Source organism: Pleuronectes platessa, chromosome 15 (genome assembly GCF_947347685.1).
Source record: "Pleuronectes platessa chromosome 15, fPlePla1.1, whole genome shotgun sequence".
NCBI classification, from domain to species: domain Eukaryota; kingdom Metazoa; phylum Chordata; class Actinopteri; order Pleuronectiformes; family Pleuronectidae; genus Pleuronectes; species Pleuronectes platessa.
Window position 1 is genome coordinate 1924776 of NC_070640.1, and position 15283 is coordinate 1940058.

Consider the following 15283-nt stretch of genomic DNA (forward strand, 5'->3'; position numbering starts at 1 on the left):
ATAACCACAACCTTAACTCACTTCCTTCTAAGTGTGATTGAAATGAATAATCACAAAAAAATGTTGTATCTGCAGGTTTTGACAAGTCACGCAATTTTTTTTTCTCAAATAAAAACCTGTTTTACGTTTTAAATTCACGAGTCAGAAAATTATCTTTGTGTCTTCCTCTGTTGTTTCCTGTTGTGCGTGTGTGTGTGTGTGTGACTGTGTCTCTGTTGTGTCTTCCAGGTCTCCAGTGATGGCAGGCGGACTCTTCGCTGTGAACACAAAGTGGTTCTGGGAACTGGGAGGATACGACACGGGTCTGGAGATCTGGGGAGGAGAACAGTACGAGATCTCCTTCAAGGTGAAAACCAATTTCAATATTACATAAAAGCTTTACCACAACCCTCAACCAATTCAAAACCTGGTCGAATATGGAGTAGTTATAATCATTGTTACAGGAATGTCATAAACATCCTCAAATCTATCTTGTACATTCCAGAGATTATAATAAATACCCAGTTCCTCTGCTCCTCTGCTCATATTTACCAGTTTTATTTTGCTTTATCTTAAACCACAGACTGGGACTTGCAGCGTTTATTTTGTGATGTGAGGATGAATTATGTTCAGATTTCCCCCCTGAGCTCTTTTCATTAACTTGCTTTCAGCGCTCGTCCCATGTGTGTGTCCTGATGTGTTGTGTATCCACAGGTAAACACACAAAAGACTTGTTGAGAGAAATGAGTTGCTCCTCATTAGAGTTTCCGTCCTTGTCTCTGTGATTTGAGCCGAACGCACTCTCCACATTCATCATACTCAGAAGACTCCATATTACATTAAGCCCTCGTCTGCTGCTTCAGCATGAATTATTCCATAGTGAAGCCATAACTGTGTGTGACTCGCCCCCCCCCCCCCCCTCCCCCCTCCTTCCCCCTCAGCCGCCTCTTGTCACCGAGCTCCGGACACACGGAGCAACCCGTCACAATAATTGAATTCTGCTTTGATTGAGTAAGGACTTTTGGCGTCTCACTCAATTAGGCACAGAGGCCAGTGCTGGCTGGTTGGATTTGATTGGACATATGCTGCCGTGTGATACCACCACCGGTTTTCCATAAAAGGGACATTTCCTGTGCGGCCGCGTTTGTTGCTGACGAAGATTGAAAAGCCAAATCCAATTTACTGTCAGGTTCGTTTCACCATCTGCTGCGTCTTCATATAAATGCATGTGTGGCTTTATTTTGCTAACTGCTGCTGAATAATAGAAATTAAACATTCAGGATATGATGTGGGCACTTAGGCCGATTTGCACAGGACAAAATATAATTCAGCATTTTGATTCCACGGAGGAAACAGCAGGAGATTAAAAAAATGCTTTGCCAAATGTTTGATGCAACTACAATTTAAAAAAGTAAAGACTCCTTCAAGGACAGTCTGTGCTCTGCTGGCTCATGGCTGTGTTCTTTAGCATGTGATCACCACCAGCTGTTCATCACTGGAACACCACCTGAACCCGTGTGCAGCTGAAACACACAACCTCTTTAAACAGGAGCATCTCTGTAGCTTCTAACCTGGGGAACGTACGTGAGGATGTAAAAGCTGGTGTTGATGTTCATGTTCTACTACCCCCCCCCCCCCCCCCCCTTGCCGGAATGCTCTAGAGACCCTCCTGTTGTTGTGAACGTGTCTGACTCAGAGATCCTCCTGCTGTGTCCCTCATATGTGAAAGGAATGAACTCCAGACAGTGGCCAGACTCAATTGTCTTGACACTGGCTGGAGGTCATGGAGTTCCCCCCCCCCACACACACACACACACACACACACACACACACACACTTTACCTGTGGTGGTGGTGTTCATGTTTGGAGTTGAGGACATTGTAGAAGTCTTGTGTTAGAGTTGAGTGATAAGACTTTCAATTTAATCCGACTGGCGCTGACTCCAGCTCTTGATCTCCCCCCCCCCCCCCCCCCCCCCCCCGGTTAATAAGCTCAAGTGTTTCAGTGCAGGGATGAAGAGCAGGGAAGGGATTGGTGCAGCGGGTCACACAGCGAGATGCAGAGGGGCTGGATTCCATCTGTTATTTCCCCAGATTGTGTTTGTCCAAGCTGGCGCGGGGCAACACAACCTGACAAGGTGGAATTGAATTGAAACAGCAGGCAGCTGATGTCCACTCCGGAGAATCAGGAAGTCAGCGTGAGGCAGAATATGACTAGAAATTAGCAAATCGAAAGAAAGGAATTGCAGCAGCCGAGAAAAGAGCATTTCTCTGATTACTGATGACTAAGTTTCCTCTTCTTCCTCCTCTTCCTCCTCCTCCTCCTCCTCGACACAATCACTAAACTCAAACTAAGCACTGAACGTCATAGAGTTTAACTTTTAAAATATTAGTTTTTAGTTTTTCTATTTGATCCTGACAGGAGTAGATTGAGGCGGATGTGGAGGACGATGCTCTGAGGTGGGAGGAGAGGTCACAGAAAGTTTGAATAAGACAAACATAACTGCATTGATATCGAACAGTTCCTAGAAACCTCCTGCTACAGTTTCTTCTTTTTTACATTGATTATGATTTATTTAGGATATGGATCCAAACTGCTGGTCAGTTTCTATTTATTTCCACTTAGCTCGTGCTAAATAGAAACATGTTTGACTTATTCACAAAGAAATAGTCAGTGAGCACTTTCTCATATTTTTCCCCCAATTGCCAAAAATATTAAAACATTTCTTTCGCCAATAATTCATTCTGATCACCCCGTCCCTGCTACGAGCATATTATCAATTTATTTGTATTGTTTAGTGATATTGAAGCTTGATGGTGATTGATTGATGACTGGAGCTCATAAAGTCACTTTGACAATAATCAATGTAGAACTGATGCCAGTGATGGATCATCTTCATTGTGCTTCACCATCATGTTTTCATCTTTGTCTGTTTGTCTCTTAGCAGGATTCATAAATTGTCACTGCGCCAGTTTCATCCTGTAGAGGAGCTCATTAGAATAGAATAAATGAATAAACATACGATACAAACTAGAGACGATAATTAAAGAATATCAATAAAAAATTAAAATCCAACATGTTAAGGTGACTGATATTTACTCTTGGAGATCTGGGGCAGGATTCAATAAATCTAGTGGATGTAGTGAATTTAAATGTCGATCTTGCCTGATGGTGCAAATACTACACATACTAAGGAAGGTAATGGAAGTACTCTGCCGCCATCTAGTGGTCGGAGGGGAAAATACATACAAGCCCCTTGGGACTGTGCAGCAAAGTTATTTTGAGGTATTAGGCTGTATTTGAAATACTGTTATGATGGAACAGCAATGATTGTACAGAAAACACATGTTGTTAATCAATTTCAAGCAAAAGCAGCATCAATATAATAATCTACATACCAAAATTTGTTAAATTAAGGTTATGCCCCATTATGCCTAATGTCGCTAATTTGCCTCATACCTAAATGTATATCTATTGTAACTACTATATTGAAATTAACAATCTCCACTTAATTAAGCATCTGTATGACAGGCCAAAAACATCAATAATCTTTTTTTTACATAAATGGAAATTAATTCAGGCATTAAGGGGTTAAAGAAAAATGTATATCTGTGGAATTCCCGCCCCCTGTCTGTCTGTAGACTTGAAACGTGTCTGTGCTTCCCCCTGAGCGGCAGAACAAATCCAATTCCAGTCTTTATCGTTGAGCTGAGCGTGAGCGACGTGCTTGTTCTCTTTCATGTCGTTGACGCTCTCTAGTCCCCCCCCCCCCCCCTTCCCCGAAAACTTTCCAGTAATTTGGGAGCGTTGTTTTAAAATGTTGTCATCGTCTCTCTGCACTTTTTGTAGATTATCATCTGTATCAGTTCAGTTTTTTTCCCTTTGATGTGTCGGGTCGTAAACACAAGTCGTACTTTCGTTCTTTGCCCTCATCCCTCTTTCCTAGAGTTCACTGAACAAACCCTGCGACCCCTCAGGTCCCTGTTAATCTCTCCACCGCTTCCATCTGTCATTTCTTTTTATTCTTTGAACTTGATCTGCTTCCTCACGTCTCCTCACACCGTCACGTCTCCTGGGATCTGTTGACCTTGTCCCCTCGTCAGATCATTGCACTTTGAGGACGACCACCTCCGCCCTGATGCCGTCCTTCATCAGTGTCTCCCTCTCTGTGTCTCTGCAGGTGTGGATGTGTGGTGGTCGGATGGAGGACATCCCCTGCTCCAGGGTGGGACACATCTACAGGAAGTACGTCCCTTACAAGGTTCCTGGAGGAGTCAGTCTTGCCAAGGTGAGTCTCAGTGTGGACACAAGGTTTTGTTGAGGGGACATTTTCTTTATTTCCTTTCTGATGTGTTGTCTTTGTGTTTTTGATGAGCCTACCAATAGGGATTTCTGTCACGGATGCTTTTTTTAAATATTACACCGATTATGAATATATCAAACCCTTATAACATTGGAGAACTTCTGACCTGGAATTAAAAATATCTCAAAACTAAACCTGTAAATGTGAAGAAACTTAAGTAAATTTATTAACCTCACCCTTTAAATTCTAATTCAAATATAGTTTTGCAACAACAAAACGACAATAACACACACTTTTGGCACCTTCAGTATCTTTTAACTTGTTTACGAACCTCCAGTTTTTCCAGATATGATCTCAAGCTTCTTTATTCCATTTGCTCCACACGTGTGTGTGAGGTGTTTTTCTTTGGCCTGTAGCCGAACACTACTCCTCATGCATGACTCAGCCTCGGTCTGACACCTGGCTCTGTTCGGCTCGGCTGAATATGTAATTAAACCTATTGGCCTCTGTTTTTGTCCTGCCGCTCTGACCATTAACCCCAGAGTGACGCTGCAGTGAATGTTAATATCACACAGGCTGTGATGAATTCAGTTTGGTCTCCTGTGTCCTTCTCTGCCTCCTAGCTTCAAAAGAACCCAGAACATTTAATAAACATGTTTTTCTTTCCACCTGATTGACTTCAGGTCAAAACAACTCTTTGGAAACCGAAGATAAAAAAAAAAAACACTCTGGATATAATTTGTGAATTCATCACAAAGATCTTTTCTTTTGCTCGTCACACAATGAACTCACTGAACCTGTGGACGGTTAAATATCCATTTTGGCTCGGCTGGTGGTCGAGAGAGAAAAAAGAAAAGTCTCCAGATTCTAGAAAGCCGGTCTGGAACCTCGGTTTGTGTTCGGTGCAGATTATCTGGTCAAGTCAGGCGATACAGAGACGATGGTAAACCTCCAGAAAACCCCTTTAATTATCAAACGTGTTTAATATTTAAGAAATGGGGGGATTGTACCTCCATCACGTCTCCATCAGGTTTGGTTTCCTGCAACACAATGTGCTGCCTTGTGGTGTGGAGTCTCTCAGTCACCTGGTCTCTGCTCTCATTGGCTGTCGCAGCTGTCGATGTGTCTGGATACTTCCTCTCAGGGGAGGAGACGATCTGTCAGCAAATCCTGTTTCAGATCCAACTGGACGGTTTCTCACTTCTCTTAGATTTCGCCATTGCTATTGAGATAGATGCCGAAATTAATTAGAATCCAGAAATATCCACAAACCATCCTGAGTGTGTGTGTGTGTGCGCATGTGTGTGTGTCTGTGTGTCAGTGGTTCCCCTGGAGTCCAGTCACCATGGAGGGAGATAAAACCACTGAACTCCACTTCACCTGGAGTCTGAGTTTAGCTGCAGGCAATAAGCTTTGCTACAGGGAGTGAGTGTGTGTGTCTGTGTGTGTCTCGATGTGTGTGTGTGTTCCTCTGAAGGCAGGAGGATTTCTATCTGTTTCTCCCTGGGAGGCTCAGAGAACCTGTGTCCTCAGTCCTCTCAGCGTCCGTCCCCACGGAGGACATCTGTATTCCCAGACATGCCCTCGTCCCTCCGAGCCCGACAGGAGTTTTTTCCTCACTGCTCTAAGCCTCAGAGACTTAAGGTGGATGGGCTTCCCGGTGCTCCGCTGTAAATCTTTCATGTTTGCAATTGTCTGAGCTTAAAGAACCTGTTGGAGAATCTGCCTGTACCGCCGCAGCTGTAGCTCAGATTGTATCCGTCTCTTTTTCTTGTTTCTTTACTCCACTTGTGCATTTCCTCCCTGGAAGGAGATGCTTTCCCACTGATTGATGCAGCATGTGTATGGACTCTGCCTTCCCTGTGCATTAAAGCCACTAAATGCATAATGTAGTGGCCTAAATGCTGGATGAATAATGCATCACAGCCAGTGTCCGTACTTTTTTAGATATTATTTCCAAGCCGCCTTCATTAAGTCCTCTGCAAAAACATCTTGCACCAAATTATGGATGCAGACCACAGAAAACACAAACAGCCGACTCACCAGCTTTGTCACAAACTACTGAAAACACTCGTGAGGTGATAGAAAGACGCTTTTAAAGATGAGCCAGAGAAAATGGGTCTCACCTCAAATCAGCTTCATCTCTCTCGTCTAATAGGCTCGTACAGTGAAGAGTATGTAGGCCACACTAACTAACAGGAGAGTTATACAGGAGGAGGAAAAGGTGGTGTCGGGTTATTTCTGGAATATCTGAGGACACACTTCTCACCTTTTTATATGAAAGTTCTAACTGTGTTTTACATCCAAGTTTCACACGGTTCACAAAGTTCCAGCTCAACGGTTCTTTTCCTTAATAAGACGTCAAAGCTGCAGGTGGTTCAATGTTCAAAGATTTAGTCAAATACAAACATTATGATTCTGTCCTCAACTATTATTAATGTTTCTCTGCAATACTGAAGATAATTAAGTACATTCACGTGTGTTATGAATATTGAAAATTACAAAATATATTATTGTTGTATACGTGATGCTCAAATATCTTAAATCCAAAAATAAAATTCCCAAAACTGTATCACACATAACTATAAATTCAAAAAATCTGGTATTTACAGAGTGACATTCAAATCAATACCATGTTCTCATACCTGCACGATTCATCTAATGATTGTTCAGGGAAACTTCCATTCTTCTATTATCTATACCACTTGTCCTTTTGAGCATCAAGGGTCAGCTGGTGCTGGTCCCAGCTGAAAATGGGCGAGAGGCGGGGCACCACACTGGTCAGGAACCAGTCGATCTCAGCTGACCACTGTAGAAGTGTGCGGGACACTAGCCCCACAAAGCCACTTTTGAAATATAGCTCTGCGGAGATGATTTTATAATAAATCCTCCATTTGAACACATGATCGCCTTTTGTCTTCACTTGATTAAAGTGTAAAATAAAAGACTTTAAAGAGGAAACAGAATCCACCCTGTCAAGTAACTGAGGTCAGTGATTTAGTTTAGTTCTTCTTTCACGGTTTGAGTCTCTTCCATGGTTCCATCACCGGCCTGGTGGGCGATGACCACCGGCTCCTGAGCTTTGATCCGCTGGTCAGATCAGTCAGGACATGGCAGGAGGCGCAGATGATGATGTCAGTGAAGAAACTGAACAATCTGCCACCAGGCCAGCTGTGAGCCGTTGATCCCAATGAGTCAAATCTGTGATTTTGTTGAACTGTTCTTGACTTCTCTCAGTCGGTTGTCGGAAACGTTTCTGAAATGTGAAATGAAAGCAAACGTCCGCTCTGACCTCAGAACCTGAAGCGCGTGGCCGAGGTGTGGATGGACGAATACGCCGAGTACATCTACCAGCGCCGGCCCGAGTACCGCCACCTGTCGGCCGGGGACATGACGGTGCAGAAGGACCTGAGGAACCGGCTCAACTGCAAGAACTTCAAGTGGTTCATGAGCGAGGTGGCGTGGGACCTGCCCAAGCACTACCCACCGGTGGAGCCCCCTGCTGCTGCCTGGGGGGAGGTGCAGTCGACCTTTATACCTTCAACGCACAAACAGAACAACATTAAAGTAACAAAAGTCAAAACGGAGACTTTAAAAAAGGGGTCTAATGAGCAGATGTGTTGTCGTGTGTGTTTGTGTTGCAGATCCGTAACGTGGGCAGTGATATGTGTATGGAGAGTAAACACTTTGTGTCAGGGAGCCCCGTCCGTCTGGAGACCTGCATCAAGGGACGGGGGGAGGTGAGCTGGAGCCACGGACAGGTGAGACGCCTTGTGTTCATTTAGATGCAAGATCTGAAACTGTTAGTGAGCAGCAGCGCCCCCTGCAGCCACACGTTGGGATTAATTCTGTTCTGCTCCTTGCTTGAGCGGTGACGTGGTTTTCAAGTGTATAAAAAAAAGGTCTATCAACAATATGCCTTTTAAAAAGAAACTGCTATAAAATGTGTTGGTTTCCTTATATTTATTTCCTAGAGTGACTGAAGGGATTATTTCTCCAAATCTGTATTTACAGGATTTCTTGTCCTCGTAACCGAAACCAGATTCGGGCGAACAGATAATATTTGGTTTAATTGGCGTCGCACACCCGGGTGGATACAAGCAACCTGCTGCTCTCCAGGTCACTGAACAAAGGGAATCAAGTCAAATGATTTGATGGGATCTGGATTAACAAAACATTACAAAACATTTGATAAAAGAGATAAATCCGCACAGCTCCAGCTCTCGGATGTTTTCCGTCAGGTCTGTGGATTTTCTCTCTTTCAAACGTGACAGGCCGTTGTGTCCCGAGAGGAATCACGAGACGTCAGCCCCGCCGACAGATTGTCTTCTTAGTAATTGCATTTCTTCTGCTGGACACACAATCAAAGTCAAATGAAGCCAGGCAGACACGCAAACAAGTCCCTCACACACTGGTCCCACAGCTTCATTATCTCTGCGTTGCCCGTGAGGAGTCTGTTTGTTCTCACACGTCACCCTGAGGATCTCACAGCCGAGCTCATAAAGCCGCCTTAATGGATTGAATGTCCCCTTTTGTTTCCAGGGCTGGAACACTGCAGCTCAGAGCTCTGACACTTTAATTGCTTTAATCTGAAGCTGCGTTGTGGTTAAACTGGCATTAGCTCGCTAGCTAGCGTCACTCAAAACAGGTCAATCTGAGGAGGGCTGTTTTAGACAGGGTAAAAAGCTGCTGTTTAAAATGATCCTTGTGGTATTTTGACCAAAATATGTTACAGACATTTCATTAAGACCCAAAGAACCATATCAACGGTGGTGAAATGGGCATAATATGGGTCCTTTAGGAAAAATTAAATGGTGTCAAACAGAGTTTAAAGGTCAGAACCAGAGTCTGAAGGAGACTGAGGATAAAGTTTGCTGAGTTTGTCCTGGAGAGTTGAATGAAATGTAAAAAGGTTGATCAGACATCGAACCTGTTTCTGTTGCTCTGAGCTGAATTCAAAATGTGACGTTGAACCCGCAGGTGTTCACGTTCGGCTGGAGGGAGGACGTCCGGGTGGGCGACCCCATGCACACGAAGAAGGTCTGCTTCGACGCCGTGTCCCACAACAGCCCGGTCACCCTGTACGACTGCCACGGCATGAAGGGCAACCAGCTGTGGCGCTACAGGAAGGTACGAGTGTGGAAACGCATCCTGAAGTACTTTATAATACTTTATTTAAAGTAAAGTTACGAGGATCTGATTCAGGATCCAGAAGGGACGTCCCCTGCACATGATGTCACCTCAAGGGAGGGAGGAGCCGTCCTGAAATGTGGATTCATGTCAGAATCTCTTTGAAGGCACCACAAGAACAAACCAGACCTATATCCGGGCTCCTGAATCTTCTCAGGACGATTCTGTGATGGAATAAAAACCTGAGAGGAGACAAATTCTGCTCATATTGTCCATCGCTGCAGCTCCTCTTTTCAGCCTCTGTCTCAAACACTTGCTTTTAGCTCCCTTTAAGACCCCCCCCCCCCCCCCTCATTGGCCAGCTGGTCCACTTTGTTGTGATTGGTTAACGGCTTCCAGCTCATGTAGGAAATGTCATCTGCTCTCACTTTAAAACACGAGCGGAAAGAAAAACTGAAAAACTTTTGAACTTGTAGAAAATGAGTTAAAATCTGCAGAAACACCAGTAGTTGTTTAATTTTTTCGATAAACGTTCTGATGTTTTTCTTTTCTCTCTCTCTCTTCCTGCTCCTCTCTCTCTCTTCCTGCTCCTCTCTCTCTCTCTCTCTCTTCCTCCTCTCTCTCTCTCTCTCTTCCTCCTCCAGGACAAGAGTCTGTATCACTCCGTCAGTAACGGCTGCATCGACAGCAGCCCCACCGAGCGCCGCGTCTTCATGAACACGTGCGACTCGTCCTCGCCGAGCCAGCAGTGGATATTCGAGAAAACCAACGCCACCATGCTGGAGCAGTTCAACCAGGACGCCAACTGAGGCGCTGGGAGAGAGGAAAGGAACTGGTGACGCACGGAGACGCCGATCTGCTGCTGCTGCTGCTGCTGGGAAAAGGGATTTTACGTTTCCTCTGGTTTCCTTCTTCACCTGGCGCTGAGGTTACAGCTGTTTCTGTTCGGGGGGGGGCCTGGAATGAGGCAGGCTGGGAAACTGTCGTGGGGGGGGAGGGGGGGGTGGTTGGTTAAACACATCAGTTAGAGGAAAGACTGAGTTGAGCTCTGATCAATGCGTTTGTGTATCAAAGTGACTTTGTGCGTTTATTGTGTGACAGCCGGGTCTGTCCACTTCCTGATTTTGCTGTTGATTAGTGGTTTCACGTTCCTCTCCTCTCTCTTCTGTTTCTCTCTTTCTCCGCCGCCCCTCTCTCCATTCAAAGATTCTGCTTTGAACGTATTGAACGGTTTGACACAGAAATAAGGAAATTACTTCCTGCTCCTCCTCCTCCTTCTCCTCCTCCTCCTCCTCCTCCTCCTCCTTCCTCGCTGTATTTATCGATGAGTCGTCCCATGGTCACTGGGCCACATTTAGATACATAGATAGATAGATAGACGGAGACTTTATTAATCCCGTGGAACGCTCATCTTATCACCGGGGTTTATGCAAGAGGACCATTAGTGGCGAAGGTCAGCTGGTTCACAGCGGGGCCGCCCGATTGGCCGGTTGCCGAGCTGCAATTCACTCTAGTGAACAGAGAGACGGACGGTCGGGGCTGTAAAATGCATAAAGCACTTGTGTCATGATAAACTTGAATGAAATCTTAGTGCCTTGTTGGAAGTGGACTGGTGAGTGTGTCTGTGTGTGTGTGTCTGTGTGTGTGTGTGTGTGTGTCTGTGTGTGTGAGAGTGTGTGTGTTTGTGTCCAGAGAAGCGTAGGGAACAATTCACTCCAGAAGTGACTTTTCCTCGAAGCTGGAGTCTTTGTCCAGCGTCGTCTCCTCCGGGACCTGAAGGCACCTCCGACTCTCTCTGAACACGTGTCACTTCCTGTCTGTCGTACTTTCTCCTGCCTTGAACTACAGCCCTGAGAAGACCTCTGTGTTAATCACCATGCTGTGTTTGCTTCTGCTTTTTCCACTTCTACAATCCAAAGTCTTTTTTGTTTTTGTTCTTTATGGGAAAGGAAATTATTGTCTTCTACCAGCTGTTTGAATCCCTGTTGTTTCTTTTTTAATGATTTAATAATTTAGTATTCTGTCGCCTGCTAACCCAAATCACGCAGTAATGAAGCAACATCCAGAACAAACAGGTTTATAGTTGGAACCTGAACGCACCACAACATCAGAGAGAGACGGCTCCTTCAGAATAAAAGCAGCAAGCAGTTTTATCATGGACTTGGAATCCATCACAATCAAATCGGATAATTGTCACGTCATGAAATCCGTCAGACGTGTCAATCACGTGTCGTTTCCTCACCTGCTCCAGACGTCAGAGTTTTAATTGGAATCCGAACTCGCTCGGTGAAACAAAAAGTTAATTATCAGTTTAAAGGACTTTATTTCAGACTCAGCTTCTTATTCCTCTCGTCTGTGAGACTGCGTCACTTCAGAGTTTCTGTTGTGTCTTTACCTCTTCGACCTTCACACTCCAACACGTTCACATCATGAAGCGATGAGGCTGGAGCCCCCCCCCCCCCCCCTCGACACGCGGCCACGGTGCCGGTGTTTTAAAGTCACGCTGGGATCATTGGTGCATTCTGGGCTGTTCAATCATATGACTTCATTTTGAAGGATGATTCAAATATTGTTCTGGTTTAAGGGTTGAAACGAGACACTGGTTTAAATATCGTTGTCTTTATCTGAAAGAGAGAAATCAATGGAAAAGTCTCTTTCCTTGTTTTCTGGTTTGCTCTGAATGGAACCTCTGGCATTTTATATTAAGGTATAAAGATTCTATAAAAGTGTTTAATTCTGCAGCTTCTCTGAGCATTTTCTCCTCATTTAGCCTTTTGTTTGGTTTCACGCAGCATTTCATCACTTTCTTTACGACTTTATAAATATTAGTTTGAGACCAGCAGTTTGTTCAATTAAACAATCAACCTTCTCTTTTCATTGTGGTTTGTACGAGACATTAAAACATAAAGTTTCTCTCCAGAGTCAGAAGTTAAAGTTCTGGAGGATTTGCCCAAAATGTCATAATCTTCTGTTTTCCTCATCTGATTTCATTTCATCTTTCTGTTGCACATGTAAAGTAGTTTTATGTTAAACTGTTAAAGTTTCATATTTGTTCTTTCTTCCCTTTGTGGTTAATTATTAAAAACAAATCATTAATGTTGCCCCTTTAAATTAAATATAATTATTATGTTAAAATTGTTTAGGTTTCCATAATGTCATTACAAACAGGTTTTATATTCCTGTGATATCCAAATACATTTTTCCCATCGTGTTGTTTTCAGGCGAAAATTTGTCAACAAATGTTATTTTTTAGGAGTAAAAGGTTTTTAATGTCGAGCGTCGGCCAGCTACACAACATTGTGTACATGTGTGTTTGTGTAGGAACGTGTACATTTTGTATCTCAAGGAAAAAAGATCCAGTATTTTTCTCTACTGACATTGCAACTGTAAAAGTGTATTTAGATATTTAACAGACTGTACGATCTAACTGGAATTGTATGATATTTTTTCTGGACATTGTAAAATAAAAGGTTTCTATATTTGGATGAAAGTGTGTGGTGTCGAATTCACAACAAACACGATGAAGACATGAAAAGTTAGAAAGCAAGAATTTGACATTTTAATCCTTCTCCTCCATCTTCTGTAAGATGGCCTCCAGCTCCAGGATTCTGCTCTTCGGCTTCTCATCGATGTCCAGCAGTGGTTCACACTTCAGCTCCCAGATGTTTACCAATTCCTGTATCTCCTCTTGCAGCGTGGGGATTTTTTCCTCCTGCTCCTTCACTCTCTTCTTCAGTTCATCACGCTCCTGTACATTCTCTGCCCCTTGCTTCTTTGGAGCATGGATCTCAGCAGCCAGATGTTCATTCCAAGTGTCCATCTGCTTCTTCTGGTCTTCAACCTGCTGCTTTAGTGCAGCGTTCTCAGCCAGATGTTCATTCAAGGTGTCCATCTGAAGAATGAGAAGAGAAGAGAGGAAAGGAATGAAGGAAATGAGACATGAGAAGTTGCAGAGTCAGCAGGCGAAGAGGAGGATGAGCCAGTGGTCAATAAAAGGAGTGAAGAGCAGAGGTTTGGAGATATTTAATATTATCAAACATCTTAAGAACTCTCAACAATCTGCACAGCGACGTTGTCATTGTGAGTTTGTTTGCATGACGCCCACTTTCCTCCCGGTGTGAAGAGCCAGAGCTCCGAGTGCGGGGGGGAACCAATTAGTCCGTGTGCAGCTCTGTGGCTCTGCCCGGTGACAAGCTCTGTGGAGCCCAACCTCATAATGGTGCTCGGCTCAGGCCCCCGCCTCAACTGCTCCTCATCAGGACACCGAGGACACACTACAGGGAGCATGTGTGTGTGTGTGTGTGTGTGAGTGTGTAGAGAAGCCACTTGCAGGGCACGTTGAACTGATTACATGGCGGTGCAGGTTGGTAGCTCGGCACGCTCGAGGTGGGAACTCGGCACAGCCAGATGCATTGTTTGTGTCAGTCACAGAACACGAGGCTCCAGAGGGAAACACAATAATCTCATGTAGGATTTAAATCTCAGCAGGCGAAAGGACAATAAGAGCGTTTTCCTCCGAGCGCTAATTAACTAGAAGGCACATTTTAAATTGGTCTTAAAGGAACTTTTATCATTTACTGGTCTCAAACCAGTGACTTCTCTCTGCGCTCATTAGGAGTGATGAGCTGGTTCACTGAGCTGAACCTGCTCCACGTCAGCTCCAGTCATTCAGGATCTAAAACGAGGGCAGAGCCACAGAACAAACGTTCTCCATCGCTCTGCAGGGACCGAGGGTTCTGCAGAATTCATCTTTTCTTAATGTTGTTGTTCTTTCTCCTTCAGGATTCTGCAGTTTGAACCATATTCTGCAATTTAATTAAAAAAGCACTTAATACCTGCTTTCCAACCTTCACTTGTTTTGTCGTTGGTGCTAATGTTGCTTCCTTCAATCTTTATATTTGGTTCCTGGTGGTGAATTATGAAATAACTGCTGTTTTGTGCAACATCTGAGTTTCAGGGAGACATTTAAATACAGTTCTTAAAAGACTCTTGCAGCTTTGTGAAGTTCAGCTGCTCAGACATAGATTTATGTTTTTAACTGGACATGATTCAACTGAAATCATTTGTGAAGGTCCACGAAATAAACAACAATTTGAAAAACCTGTATATTGATTTGATAGTTGTTTCAAAAGTGCAGCTGAGGCCAATGGGACTGTTATATTACACAGATATTTGGCCATAAACAAAAATACTGTAACAAACAAACAAACCACTTTACCTTTTCTTGTGTAGCTCCAACATTCTCAACAAACTTTCAAAGCCCTAAAAAGACTGAACCTGATTCCATTCACCCTGTTGCAGTGAATGAATTTAACTGGAAAGAACCCGGGAGCCGACCTGACTGGTGTCGGAGCTGATGCCTCTGATCTGCTCACAAACTGGAGGCAGATCCCAGAACTGAAAACGCATCAGAGCACAGGCAGAAGGAAGCGAAGGTACGAAACCGGATGTGACATGTCGTGTCCTCGCCGCTCGGGCCACACGTGCTGCTGTCGGTTCGAATCCCGGCCGGGAACCCGAGCTGCGTCCTGACGTAGATGAGAAGAGTCGTGAGCAGAGATGGGATCTGAGCAGAGACTCTGGTTAGTTTCATCTGTTTCAGACTTTACCTGAATTCACTTGTGTCTGTTTCCCTGTCTCATCTCAACCTGTTTTCTTCTTATCTGCCTTTCAACGTCCCAGCTGCTCTACACAAAAATCTCCTACCAGTTTTTCCTGCTGTACATAATTTATTTTTATGTCAATCATTTTTTTGTATAGTGGAGACCAGACAGGAAAACCTAGAGTTTTGAAGCAAAACGTGAGGATGAAGCCTGAGAGTTGGTCGAGGTGTGTGTGTGTGTGTGTGTGTGTGTGTGTGTGTGTGTGTGT

The 15283-nt window shown here is 44.2% G+C and overlaps 1 protein-coding gene across 1 annotated transcript in view; it reads left to right on the forward strand.

The window, feature by feature from the left end:
* The window catches only part of LOC128457324 (polypeptide N-acetylgalactosaminyltransferase 10), a 47057-nt gene extending 34155 nt beyond the window's left edge, over window positions 1–12902 (forward strand). Inside the window, exons 5-11 of the mRNA XM_053441974.1 lie at window positions 76–85; window positions 229–346; window positions 4160–4267; window positions 7580–7801; window positions 7927–8043; window positions 9263–9412; window positions 10057–12902. Coding sequence (XP_053297949.1) covers window positions 76–85; window positions 229–346; window positions 4160–4267; window positions 7580–7801; window positions 7927–8043; window positions 9263–9412; window positions 10057–10221 — 890 coding nt within the window. The 3' untranslated portion in view covers window positions 10222–12902. The remainder of the gene's footprint in view (window positions 1–75; window positions 86–228; window positions 347–4159; window positions 4268–7579; window positions 7802–7926; window positions 8044–9262; window positions 9413–10056) is intronic.
* Window positions 12903–15283: the final 2381 nt, after the last annotated feature.